The 12,687-nt window shown below is 40.2% G+C and overlaps 1 protein-coding gene across 2 annotated transcripts in view; it reads right to left on the bottom strand.

The window, feature by feature from the left end:
- Positions 1-9,905, bottom strand: part of LMCD1 (LIM and cysteine rich domains 1) — a 76,680-nt gene extending 66,775 nt beyond the window's left edge. The window contains exon 1 of one of the 2 annotated variants that reach the window (XM_058170226.1): positions 9,698-9,905. In XM_058170226.1, coding sequence (XP_058026209.1) covers positions 9,698-9,724 — 27 coding nt within the window. In that variant the 5' untranslated portion in view covers positions 9,725-9,905. The remainder of the gene's footprint in view (positions 1-9,697) is intronic. The other variant, XM_058170227.1, reaches the window with a different exon arrangement.
- Between the last annotated feature and the right edge of the window lie 2,782 nt (positions 9,906-12,687).

Below are 12,687 nucleotides of genomic sequence, written 5' to 3'. Positions count from 1 at the left end.
ACCCCTATAAAATTTAAAATCTAAGCCAGTCCTGCACAGATGAATAAATGTGTCTTGAGCTCGCGACGGAAGGTTCGAAGGTCCGGAAGTTGACGGAGTCCTGGGGAGAGCTCGTTCCAGAGGCGGAGCCCCACAGAGAAGGCCCTTCCCCTGGGCGTCGCCAGACGACACTGCCTAGCTGACGGCACCCTGAGGAGTCCCTCCCTGTGAGAGCGCACGGGTCGGTGAGAGGTATCTGGTCGCAGTAGGCGGTCCCGTAGATAACCCGGCCCTATGCCATGGAGCGCTTTAAAGGTGGTCACCAAAACCTTGAAGCGCACCCGGAAGGCCACAGGTAGCCAGTGCAGCCTGCGCAGGATGGGTGTTATGCGGGAGCCACGAGGGGCTCCATCTATCACCCGCGCAGCCGCATTCTGGACTAACTGTAGCCTCCGGATGCCCTTCAAGGGGAGCCCCATGTAGAGAGCGTTGCAGTAACTAGAATAGGATGGTACTGGTGGAAGTGGAGGAAACAGACAGAATTTAAAACTCTCTTGAAGGCTGAAGAGAACTGTTATTTTTCTTCCTTCTCATAATCCAGCTCTTAGATATGACATTTCTCTTAATCCTCCTCTACTGAAATGACAGATGTCATATTGACTATGGAACTCCCCATAACAACTTTATATGCTATCTATGTGTCTCATTCACTGCGGTGAAGTACATATTATTTCACTCTATCCTGTCATATAAAACTTATTTATAGTGCTTAATGTTCTTCAGGTCTCTAAAAACAGATAAAAACACTCTCAAGTTAAGCTTGACTCCTGCAAGTCAGGAGTCAGAAAATCATGCAATATTCTTAGAAGTATTAATGAAGTAGTTTGCATTGTCTTCATCCAGAATGTGTATTTGACTTTCCAGTGTAGCCAACAGCCTTAGAATTTCCTCAGTTAATAATCACATACATATTATGCAGTGGTGGGTTTCAAAATTTTTACTACCGGTTCTGTGGGTGTGGCTTGGTGGGCATGGCATAGCTTGGTGGGCGTGACAGGGGAAGGATACTGCAAAATCCCATTCCCTCCCCACTCCAGGGGAAGGTAACTGCAAAATCCCCATTTCCTCCCAATCAGCTGGGACTCAGGGGGCAGAGAATAGATGGGGGCGGGGCCAGTCAGAATTTTTACTACCGGTTTTCCGAACTACTCAAAATTTCCGCTACCAGTTCTCCAGAAATAGTCAGAACCTGCTGAAACCCACCTCTGATATTATGAGACGAAACACCCAATTTTGACAATTAGACTAACCACTATTCCATGGCATTTGCAGCAAAGCCAACTTTTATTACATTTGATTGATATAGAAAATTTCACCATTAAATTTGGCATGTCTCTCAATACTTTCTTTAACAGACTATATCACTGGAAGATGCCATTGATAGCATTCCTCTGTGGCTATTCTTGCAGTAAAAAATTAAGAGGCCCCAATCTCTTGTTATCGAATAACAGAACAACAGAATAACAGAGTGGGAAGGGACCCTAGAGGTCCACCCGCTGCTCAAGCAGGAGAACCTATAGAAATGGTGGCGAACCTTTTACTCACTGAGTAAAAGTACCTGAACAGGTATGCGCTTCATGCGTGTGTGTGCTATCTGTGCTAATGCATGGCTCTTTACCCGTGCGTTGCACGTGCCCGTGTGCTGTGTGCGCCCCCTGTGCACTGTGTGTGCAATTGCACTATTTGCACATGCTCATGGTCTTTGCATATGCAATGCATGCATGCAAACACCGTCTATGCATGTGTGCACTGCACATAAGTACTCTCATGCTCATGCGCAAACGTGCATCCATGAGAGCTCCGAAGACCAGTTGGGTCCCCTGAATTGCATGCATACGCACCGGATTCTCAAACACCAGCTGGGGTGAGCGCGCAGGTGCAGGTGAGTTGGGCGACAGCTCATGTGCCTGGAAAGATGGCTGTGCATGTCACCTCGGGCACGCATGCCATAGGCTCACCATCACAGCCCTATAGCATTCCAGACAAGTAGAATCAGTCTCTATTGATTCATACCAATTCTGTTTTAAGATGTGAATAGGGTCCATTTGAAGATGCAAGCTATTTTATTTCCTAGGCAAGCAACTTGACAGTGTTGTAATAATTGGCATTAGAATAAAATGGAAGGATTGGGAGGGAAGATGAGCAGCCGATTTCTCCTCCCTAGGACATACATATTAATGTTCCTGTGCTGGAATAGGCCAACCTTTTCTGCACTGAATCTACTCATGAAGTTATGCTGACATAAAGAACCACCACATAATTAGCCTATTCTAAAAGCTAGCTGCATAGAGAACACATCACATTATCCTTGAAAGTATTACAGTTTGCAAGTGAAAGCTCATAAACTGAGTTCAAAATTCTCTTTGCACAGCAGGCTAATTGGGGTTACCTACCCCTGGTTCACTGAATTACCCAATATTGCAGGGATCTGTATAACACACTGAGTCACAAACTGGCCGTTTTAGCCCACTGTGTTATACAAACCCAGCCACAGCCTGAATTTATGAGTCCAAGATGCAGCACAAGGCCAGTGGAACTGATCTTACAGCATAATCATTCCAAGTCTGACTGTTAGGATAGTGGCCTTAAGAACTCCCTATGACAAATTTATCAAGCCAACTCTCACCATGCTCCTCATTCCATTATGGTAGAGTCCAGTTTATTTTAAGCCAACACTAATAGTACTCCCATTACTGTTTTTTAGCCATTTGATGTTTAGGATGCCTCTCATTTTATTTGGATAAGGCAGATTGTACACGCCTATCACATTTACATTCTAGACAGTACGGTATTTTACGGCATCATCACCCTCTCTTTGGAAGCAAAATTCCAACTTAGCTTCCACTTTGGTTACATTAGTTCTATTTTCCACACGGATGACCTTGTATTGTCCCCCTCTAAATATCAGGTGTATAAGATGCCCACTTTCCAAAACAGTACTAGGCAATGTTAATTATTTATTAATATTGCAAATAATAATCAATAATTTAATAAATAAAATGTTTCACGTGGTGTCTGAACATGGAGGCCGAAACTCCCACATCCCTATTTCACCTTCCATGGTGTGGCTGATAAATGTGCTGAAACAGCCAAGTTCATTCATTAAGACTAAGAGGAAGCGGGTGGATGGGGAACCGGAAACATTATTAGATCTTTAATTCCAAAAATAAATTACTATCTGGGTAGAACAGATGAAGTCATTGCCTTTAATCAAATGTTTTATGTAATAAAAAAAAAATGAAGCCATGGTAACATTTGTTTGTTTTCTCCAGAAGAAAAGAAAAAGAGAAGAAAAGAACAAGAGGTGGTAAATGGAGGAACTAGCATGAGTAAACCTAGTTTGGCTAAGGATGATTTATAATTTGGGGAAATCATTAAAATACTTGGCCAGAATTATGCCATAAGTATAGCTATGCTTAGACAGTTGCACCAAAAATAAAAAGGATTCACAGACCTCGCAATAAACAGTTCAGTAAATTATCAAGTGCAATCCTAGCAATTATTATTACACTAAGGAAAATACAATTTCTGTATCTTGAAAAAAAGATAAATATTCATGTGTATATTAAAATAGCCAGTTTTTTCTCCTTTTTAAAAAAAATAAATTTCCTACCAACTTTCTATGGGAGGAAAAGTGATCAGATTTTGTAGGGAAAATAGTCCAAATGGTTCATTTTTGCTTTCTACAACAATCCTAAAGGAAATATGTACGTAAGCTATAAAGTTTATTATTTGATAATGTCCTGGTTCAAGACGATTATATTGTTTTGTTTTTCTTACATTGTTTAATCCTTTTTAGACATTTAAGTATGTAAAATATTCAGTGTTGATTTCAATGGGAGTGGAGTATAAGGCTTGTAAAATAAATAAAAGATACAATAAATATGAAACCACACTGAGAAAACAATAAAGCAGAACTCAATTCAAATAATAAATAAGGCTTTCTATTTTAAAATATAATTTTCAAAGATTTTTAAAGGTAGATCAGGATAATGACCCTATTTTTCCTCTTCTCTAGCCTATGAATTAATCATGTTTATATGAAAAAGCTTAAATCAAACCAGCTATTTTCAGTTTGGTTTTGTCTTTCTCAATTTTTTTTCACATGTTGATGTGAAAAATGTAAGAAACCAATTTTGTCCCTACAAAACCGTAAACTACTACTTAAAATCACTTCATGAGTTCATTCCTTTTAATAGAGGCGGGTAGTTTGGATATCAGTCTTCTCATCCTCTCTTAGTGTTTCTTTTTCCTGCCTCTTTTCAGCTATTCTGGTTATTATTTCAGTTGTTTTTATTACAGGAGTTTCTTTCCACTTAGCAACTTCCAGCAGGCTATGAAGTCAGTATTTATTACTATAATAAATTCCCAGGGAGTTTGGATAGTTCTGTTCATGTGATTCTCTGCCTTGAACCATTACCTCTGCTGTGGCCTTTATTGGTTAAGAGCTCCTTCCCTAGTGGAGTGCTTCTTTCCCCGAGGACAAAAGAGCATCTCTATAATCCCTCGGTCCAAAAGTCATTTTACCTCCTCCACATTGTCACATATTACACTATACCAGCGATGGGGTTTCACATTTTGCTGCTACTGGTTCGCCATGCGCACACCTTCAGCACATGTGCCCGGCCTTCCACGCATGCTCTTCCTACCCCCTTTGCAAATTCCAGTGGGTTGCAACTTGCTACAGATCGTGCGGATCCGAGGAAGGATCCGGAGGTGCCACACACGAAGGACTCCCCCCTCCCTCTGCAGCCAGTTGACTTGTAAGGGACGCCTTCCACCTCCCCCCACCGCCCAGCGTGGCACTTTTTTGCGGTTGAATTCTGTAAAAGCGCAAAGGCGAAGGGAGGGGGGAGGGGAGAAATGCCGTCCTCTGCAGGCCGCCCAGATGTCCTACTGCTACCGTTTGCCTCCCACTGACCCGTGCGCTCCCATCGAGAGGGCCTCCTCAAGGTACCGTCAGCCAAACAATATCGGCTAGCGACCCCCAGGGGGAGGGCCTTCTCTGTGGGGGCTCCCACCCTCTGGAATGAGCTTCCCCCAGGACTTCGACAACTTTCTGACCTCCGGATCTTTCGCCGCGAGCTGAAGACGTATCTATTCTTCAGCGCAGGACTGGCATAATAATTATTATGATTATAATAATAATTATTATGATTAATTTTAATGGGGTTTTTATGGTTTTAATGTATTTTAATTATGGGCCAAATTTAATAAGTTTTTTAATACTGGTTTTAATTGTATTGTATCCATGTAGTGTTGGTTTTATCTGGCTGTGAACCGCCCTGAGTCCTTCGGGAGAAGGGCGGTATAAAAATTAAATTTTTTATTATTATTATTATTATTATTATTATTATTATTATTATTATTATTATTATTATTAAATTTATTTATTTATTTATTTTAAGTCAAAAGCGCGATTCGGAGACACGTGGGCGTGCGTGCGTGTCTTCCACACATGTGCCCGGCCTCAAAACCGTGCCTGAACAGGATGGTATAGAGCTGGGGCGGGTGGGGGGGCACACCTGCAATCTCTGCTACCAGTTCGCCTGAATTGGTACAAACCGGGTGAACTCCACCTCCGTACTATGCTCTCTTCCACACTAATGGTTTCAGGAGAACCACTGAAAAATGACCTTGGGAGTTGCAGATTTCACTAGGTGGTGAAAAATCTAGATGTTGGTGTCCCTGGTAGGGATTTTCTACATCTTCCACCCGAGCCTCTTCTTTGTCTGAGATTTCTAGAATACCCCCTTTTTGGTTTCACTAGAATTTTCTACCCCCTCCATTTGTACCTGCTTAGCTTTCCCGGCAGTAAATCATCTTCAGCTATTGTAAAGAAACTACTGGAAATTATTTTTGTTTCTGTTTCAGGGTGATGTTTTTGCATACAAAAATGTATTGGACCGGGCAGAATTTTCATAAACTATTCTTCTGTAACCGTCTCCTGGGTGCCTTCACCTGGGTTCAGCCATTTTTTCCTTAAGTCTGATCTGAGAGTTCAATCTCCTTCCCAAGAGTTGTAGATACAATCTTGAAATGGCTGTGGATTTAATCTTTTATTCTTTCATAATGGCTTAGTTTTAGTTCTCCCACCCCTTACAACTATGGATAACAAATGCAAAGAGACTGATGCATACTCTCATCCTTCTGATGATCAAACAGGGAGCTACCCTGGCCATGCATGTATATTTTATCCAGTTACAGGATGAAACCATCCTTTTGATTATTATAAATAATGCCTCTAAGCTTGTGGACTTCTGGGAGGAAACAGAAGGGCGGTATAAAAATTAAAATATTATTATTATTATTATTATTATTATTATTATTATTATTATTATTATTATTATTATTATTATTGAAGACAGTTCTGTGAAGAGAAGAGCCAATGATTGCAGAGTAAAGAGCAGACAAGTAGATTGGCTTCCTTCTCAGGATAAGAACTGGAGATTGCCCACAAATGCTCCATACAGCTGCTTGTGAGGAGACTGCAAAATAATGGTCTTTGGGTTGTCTTAGAATTTATAAAATGGTGATTAAAATTTTTGATTTTAGAAAATTACAAATTGACTGAGTCCAAATAAATTTGAAATAAGATTTTGAAATTGCTTATAAAGAATAATTCCTGTGGAAAAATGATTTTAAAAAAAACAGTGTAAGATTTTAATTGTTTTAACTAATTGTTCACTAGAAGGAACTAAAGATTAAAATAAAAAGAACAATTGCATTCAATTTACAATAACAGAATGAAATATTTTAATATTGGACTCATTAAAGGATATAATTTGATCAATGAACCTGAAATTAATTTTGAAAATGCCTGCCTTTACAGATACCCAGTGTCTAGATTACAGGGCTGTGAAACTAGCGGCCCATGGGCTGGATGCGTAATGTGCTGGCCACACCCATGCCTGGTTTAGCGAAGGGGGAAAAATCATGATACATCATGTGATGATACGAGTTTCACACCCCTAGTCTAAAAGATGTTATGGAAGAGAAGCAAATCTTTTTCACAAGACTGGGACCAAGTTGACAGTGTTTTGCCTCATGAGTAAGGAAAAAGTGGTTACACTGGACATAAAAAAGAAAACTGGCTGTTTTAACAATTAAAAGGGATAATTTAAATAACAAACCAAAAAAGTGGCCTGGATAATTTTCCTATATTGCATTTACAAATGCAGCTTGTTAAAGTTTTAAAGAATTATGTGAAGACAAAGAAAAAAGGGAAAAAGCTCAAGTTATATAACATTTGAAGTGACTAAAAATTAAGATTAATGGTAAAAGGAAAGAATATAGCATTGGTTTATCTGATCAAAGGACAGGAAGGCCTGGAGGAACATTGTCCATGGGTTGCAATCAGTGATGGGATTCAGCCAGTTCGCATCACTTCAGGAGAACTGGTTGTTAACTTTCTGAGCAGTTTGGCGAACTGGTTGTTGGAGGAAATCATTAGGGCAGAGAACTGTCTCATTTTTCAGTTTATATTCACTTTTATTGTAATTATAATCAATAAAAATATTGTAAATAATGCTTGTACATCATATATTTCACTATTTTAGGTATCTTTATTCTGTAATTTTTTTCCAACTAAAGTAAGGAAATGCTACTTCTCTGGGAGACAGATTTTTTTCATGCACGCATTCCTATTCCTAACACTAAAACAATTTGCAAGAATTCTGTTGAGTTGGCACAGACCCCAGAGACTTTATTGCATTTTGCTCCACTGCAGGAGTCTTGGGTTTAGCAAGGAAACATATTTATGTTGTCTAGTTCTATCTTTATTCACATCTATCACTATAATCCTAAACCTAATTCTACATTTCTATTTACTTTACCTTCACAATTTTGTATCCCTGGATTTCCATTACTACCCTTTGAGTGCAAGACCTAGACTTTTGGACTGAGATCCGGGCAAAAATTATTTGAAATGGCTTTCAAAGTTGGAGCTTCTTTGAGTACTGAATTCACTCTACTTTAAATTATATTTTTATTTTCTCTGTTGGAGCCTTGGTAAAAGTTAGGAGGCTTCTTCCCAGTCTCTCTGCTTTGGAAATACATTTTTTAAAGAAAGCACTTACTTGGAAGTAAATTCCATTTTTGCAGTTACTTTTTAACTCCTAGGAGAAAAGCGTTCAGCTGAATTGGCTTGAGAAAATAAGGGCCGGTTTAGCTCTGCCTGGTAAGGCCTGTTATTAAGAACACAAAGCCTGCAATTACTGCAGGTTCGAGCCCGGCCCAAGGTTGACTCAGCCTTCCATCCTTTATAAGGTAGGTAAAATGAGGACCCAGATTGTTGGGGGGGCAATAAGTTGACTTTGTAAATATATACAAATAGAATGAGACTATTGCCCTATACATTGTAAGCCGCCCTGAGTCTTCGGAGAAGGGCGGGGTATAAATGTAAACAAAAAAAAAAAGTTACAGTTCATTCTCATTTTGGTCTATTTCGTGCCAGCTTCTGTATGCTCAAGCACCTTAGCCTTTTGTCTATTTGAGGAACAGACTTGGGCTGTTCGCTAAACTCCCACATTACCATCACTTATCACCCAGTTGATATTTCTCCCACCACATACCCTATTCCACTACTGGATTTGACCCCCCACCTGTCACACCACTGTTCCAATTCAACCTCAACTTTCATCAGCCATCACTTCACTTTCCCCCATTCCCACACCCTTATATCCCTCTTATACAGCTTCCTATTGGGTGTGGTTACAAAAAAGTGAACTGTGGGGGTCCAGGCCCTCTCACTCAGAATATCAGCTGTGTTAAATGAAGTTTCTCAGGAAAAGGAAGTAGGAAGCACAGAAGTGGAGCTGTGCAAACGCCTTTCATATATTCATTTCAAAATGATCCTGTGTGAAACTTAAACCCTCCTCTTCCCATTTCCTAGAAATGAAGCCCTAATAAGCATAGTAAGGCCAAAGGTTTGAGATTGTACTTAAAAGGTATACAGGATTGCAGCCCATTCCTGCAGAATTTCCCTACAGATGGTTTATTGCATAAAGGGGAAAGTGAATATATGGGTGCATATAATTGTGCCCTGTTTAAATTCATGGGCTCCTATTCCCCATATAAGTAGTAAAGGAAAACAGACTAAAGTGTTGAAATAATCCAAAATCATTGTTTGCATGATGCAGTTTGTAACCTTGAATCACATTCTACATGCACTCTGAGAGTCCAGGAGCCAGGTCAAAACTCTAGAACTAAGCAGATAGCAAACTTCCATCTAACTCATGGGTTACTGTTTTATATGAACAAACTCAGGTAGTTGCTTTAAAGGCTTAACGCGAAGACTGGCGGCGTACATATCAGCTGCTACGATTACCTATGTTGAATCTCCCGGATAAAATGTAAGGCACTGCATTATAGGCTACCTACAAGATTTATCCAAAACGCCAGAACAGAAAGGACTCTAGACATCAGGTGACCACGGCAGCTCCCCCAAGAAAGGTCCAGCTGCGCCGTTTTACAGATGCTGGCTCAAAAAGAATGCCCACTGAACGCAATGAGGTTTTCCTGCAAAAATATATATGAACTTGTTCATTTGTATATATTTATATATATATATAAAGCAGCTTTCCCGCTTTAAAAACTTTGAGGGAGAACGAAAGAGAAACTAAGACTCCCCGGAGGAGAAACGGGGCAAAGTACCTACTTTTTGAATCCCTGAACTCAGATCCATGGTTCCGCTTGCTTCCCTCCCTTCCTTCTTCGATCTGAATCGGGCCGCCGCCAGCAAAAGCGCCTCTCTGCAGCGATTAAACAAGCGACTTATCTGTTGCGGAGTGTCGGGATTCAACAAGTACCACGAATTCCACTTTCTGATCCGGAGCGCTAAATCTCCTCGCCGCCTGAGCGAAGTCCCTTTTATAATTGGAGCCCACAACTCCCTCTTACAGCGCCGTAGCCAATAGGGCGAGCGGCTCTAACTTTTCCAGCCAATGAGAAGCGAATCATTCGCCTCAGGTCCTTAAGGCTTGCTTTAAAACCCTCGCTGAGCAAAGGGCGGGGTGGTGCTGCGTTCCAGCTGGGGAAGGCGTCTGCCACATCTGTTTCACGTGGTGTCTGAACACGGAGGCCGAAAGTCCCCGCATCCCTATTTCGCCTTTCACAAGGGAGGCCGGGAAACGTTGTGCTAAAGCAGCCAAGCTCATTCATTCAGAGCAAAGGGACTTGGGGGCGGAGCGGACCTGACCTGGCGATATTATTAGCTCTTTAAATCCAAAAATAAATTCCTATCTCGACGGAACTGATGAAGTCATTGCATTAATCAAACGTTTTATCTAATCCAAAAATATTTTTAAGCCATGGTAACATTCTTTTTTTTTGTAAACAAAATGCAAAAGGAAAAGAAAACGCCAGAAGTGGGAACTGGAGGAACCAGCCTGGGGAAAGCTTGTTTGGGTAAGGATGATCTATGATTTGGGTAAATCATTAAAATATTTGGTCAGGAATTATGCCATAAGTGGAGCTATGCTTGGACTGTTGCAGCAAAAAAACAGAAAGAGGGCCTTTGGCCCCTGAAGGATTAAGAGATACTGTGGTACGAGGTACAGATTCATACATCCTATTTCATCCCGTGCATGGTGTGATTTTCATTTGGTAAATCTGTACATGGTTACAGATAAAATATTTAGACTAAAATATAAATATTTTTAAATATTTCAGCCAAGTGAATTTGGCATAGAAGTTATCATTCAGATAAAATTTCCTTGTGCTGCAATTAGGTTTTATGTAATGATTCCTGTATTTAGGGCAGCTGAGGCAAGGGAGATTAATAGTAATAAATCACAATTTCTGTTGAGAATAAAGGTCCAATTTATTTAACAGCTGTCCTTCTCACAGAACAAGTTAATACTTAAAAATCATTTATCAATTAAAACATCAAAAAAGTAGTCTTTAACTTATGATCCCAATTGAGCCTAAAATTTATGTTTTTAAGCAAGACATTTGTTAAGCTTTGCCCCATTTTACAACTTTTCTTGCCAGAGTTGTTAAGTGAATCTCTGCAATTGTTAAATTAGCAACATAGTTGTTAAGTGAATCTGGCTTCCTCATTGATTTTTCTTGTCAGAAAGTCGCAAAAGGTGTTCACGTGACTCCAGGACACTCCAACCATCAAAAATATGAGCCAGTTGACAAGCATCTGAATTTTGATCATCTGACCATGGGGATTCTGCAATGGTCATAAGTGTGAAAAATGGTCATAAGTCACTTTTTTCAGTGCCATTGTAACTTTGAACAATTACTAAATGAACTGTTGTTGCGGACTCCCTGTATTAAAAACTGAGCTAAACTAAACAGAAGATGAAGATATGTTTAATATAGTAGAGCTACTTCACCCATCATCTGGGGTATCCAGGTCTGCTGACAGAACCAGTTCTTGAGAGTCTTTCACAAGCTTGGAAGTGATGAAGCCAATCTCCACTCAGTAGAGAAGAAATTCCACCACTCTACCACTGCAGAGAAGCCCTGCCACCAAGGACCTGCTTAAGATGGAACTTGCACCATGCCTGCTTAGCTGGATCTGGTGGAACAAGCAGATGAATTTGGGGAAATGCAGTCCTTCAAATATCTCAGTCCCATGCCATGAAGGCATTTAAAAGTCAATACCAAGACCCTGAATTTGACCCAGAAGCACATTGGTAAATGCAGCTTGAAAACCGGAGGTATACAGTGTGTAAGATGTTACATTGGATTTATAGAATGGTTTAATAAATCAATCTACAGGATCATTTGCCACAGAGATTTAGTGCAGCTCACTAATGGGGATGAATAGGAGGAGCGTGCTTTCAAAGTTTCTAGAACTTTCCATGAGCCAAGAATGGGAAATGAGGTGGATGCTGATGATTAGAGTTCTTAAAAGTGGAATTGGAAGGAGATAGTACAGTAGACTTTCAAATTAGGGTTTGCTGAGTGATCTAATAGTTTCAGACTGCAATCAGGATCACCTCAGGGAGTGTTGGATAAAGGAGCAAAGAGGCTGTGAATATGTAATCATCTCCAGACTGTGAATTCAAACCCACATACAAACCCTTGGAGAAATAAAGTACAGTAGTCATTTAGTAGGTAGAAAATGTAATGGAAGTTAGCCAGTCTGCCTGTATACTTAACAAAGCTGTAATTGATTTAAGTGATCAATGTAAGATTTTGAAAAGGGTTAGGAAAATCACTGAAAATGAAACTTCATAGCTTTTGCTGAGAATAAAGTCTCTTTAAAAAGAAGAAAAGATTCTCTTTTTTCTTTATAGAGCAGCCATTTTAAAAATATTTTCAGACATCTCCCTGCCCCCAAGTAGCTCTGTGGATTATAAGAAAAATCTGTCTGTCTGCCTATCTTGATGTTTACCCATTAAGTCAGGTCCAACTCTTAGCGATTTTATGGGTCAGGTCTCTCCACATCTTTTGAACTTGCACTGCTTGAGTTTCTCTGCTGTGGCTGATGTCAGCTTTGATGATGTCCTGCCATTGTGTTCTTTGGTGGTCTGGATTCCTTTTAACCACTATTTCTTCCCAACAAAAATTACTTTTTCCAGTGAATTCCACTACATGACATGGCCAAAATAAGTGAGAGTTTGGTCCTCCCAGTGACATGTTGAGGTAATGCGTTCCAGTGCTTACTTACTGGTCACCTTTACTGTCCAA

This window comes from Ahaetulla prasina, chromosome 2 (genome assembly GCF_028640845.1).
Source record: "Ahaetulla prasina isolate Xishuangbanna chromosome 2, ASM2864084v1, whole genome shotgun sequence".
Taxonomy (NCBI): domain Eukaryota; kingdom Metazoa; phylum Chordata; class Lepidosauria; order Squamata; family Colubridae; genus Ahaetulla; species Ahaetulla prasina.
The sequence above is the reverse complement of the archived record's forward strand: the minus strand, read 5'-3'. Positions and strand labels throughout refer to the sequence as shown.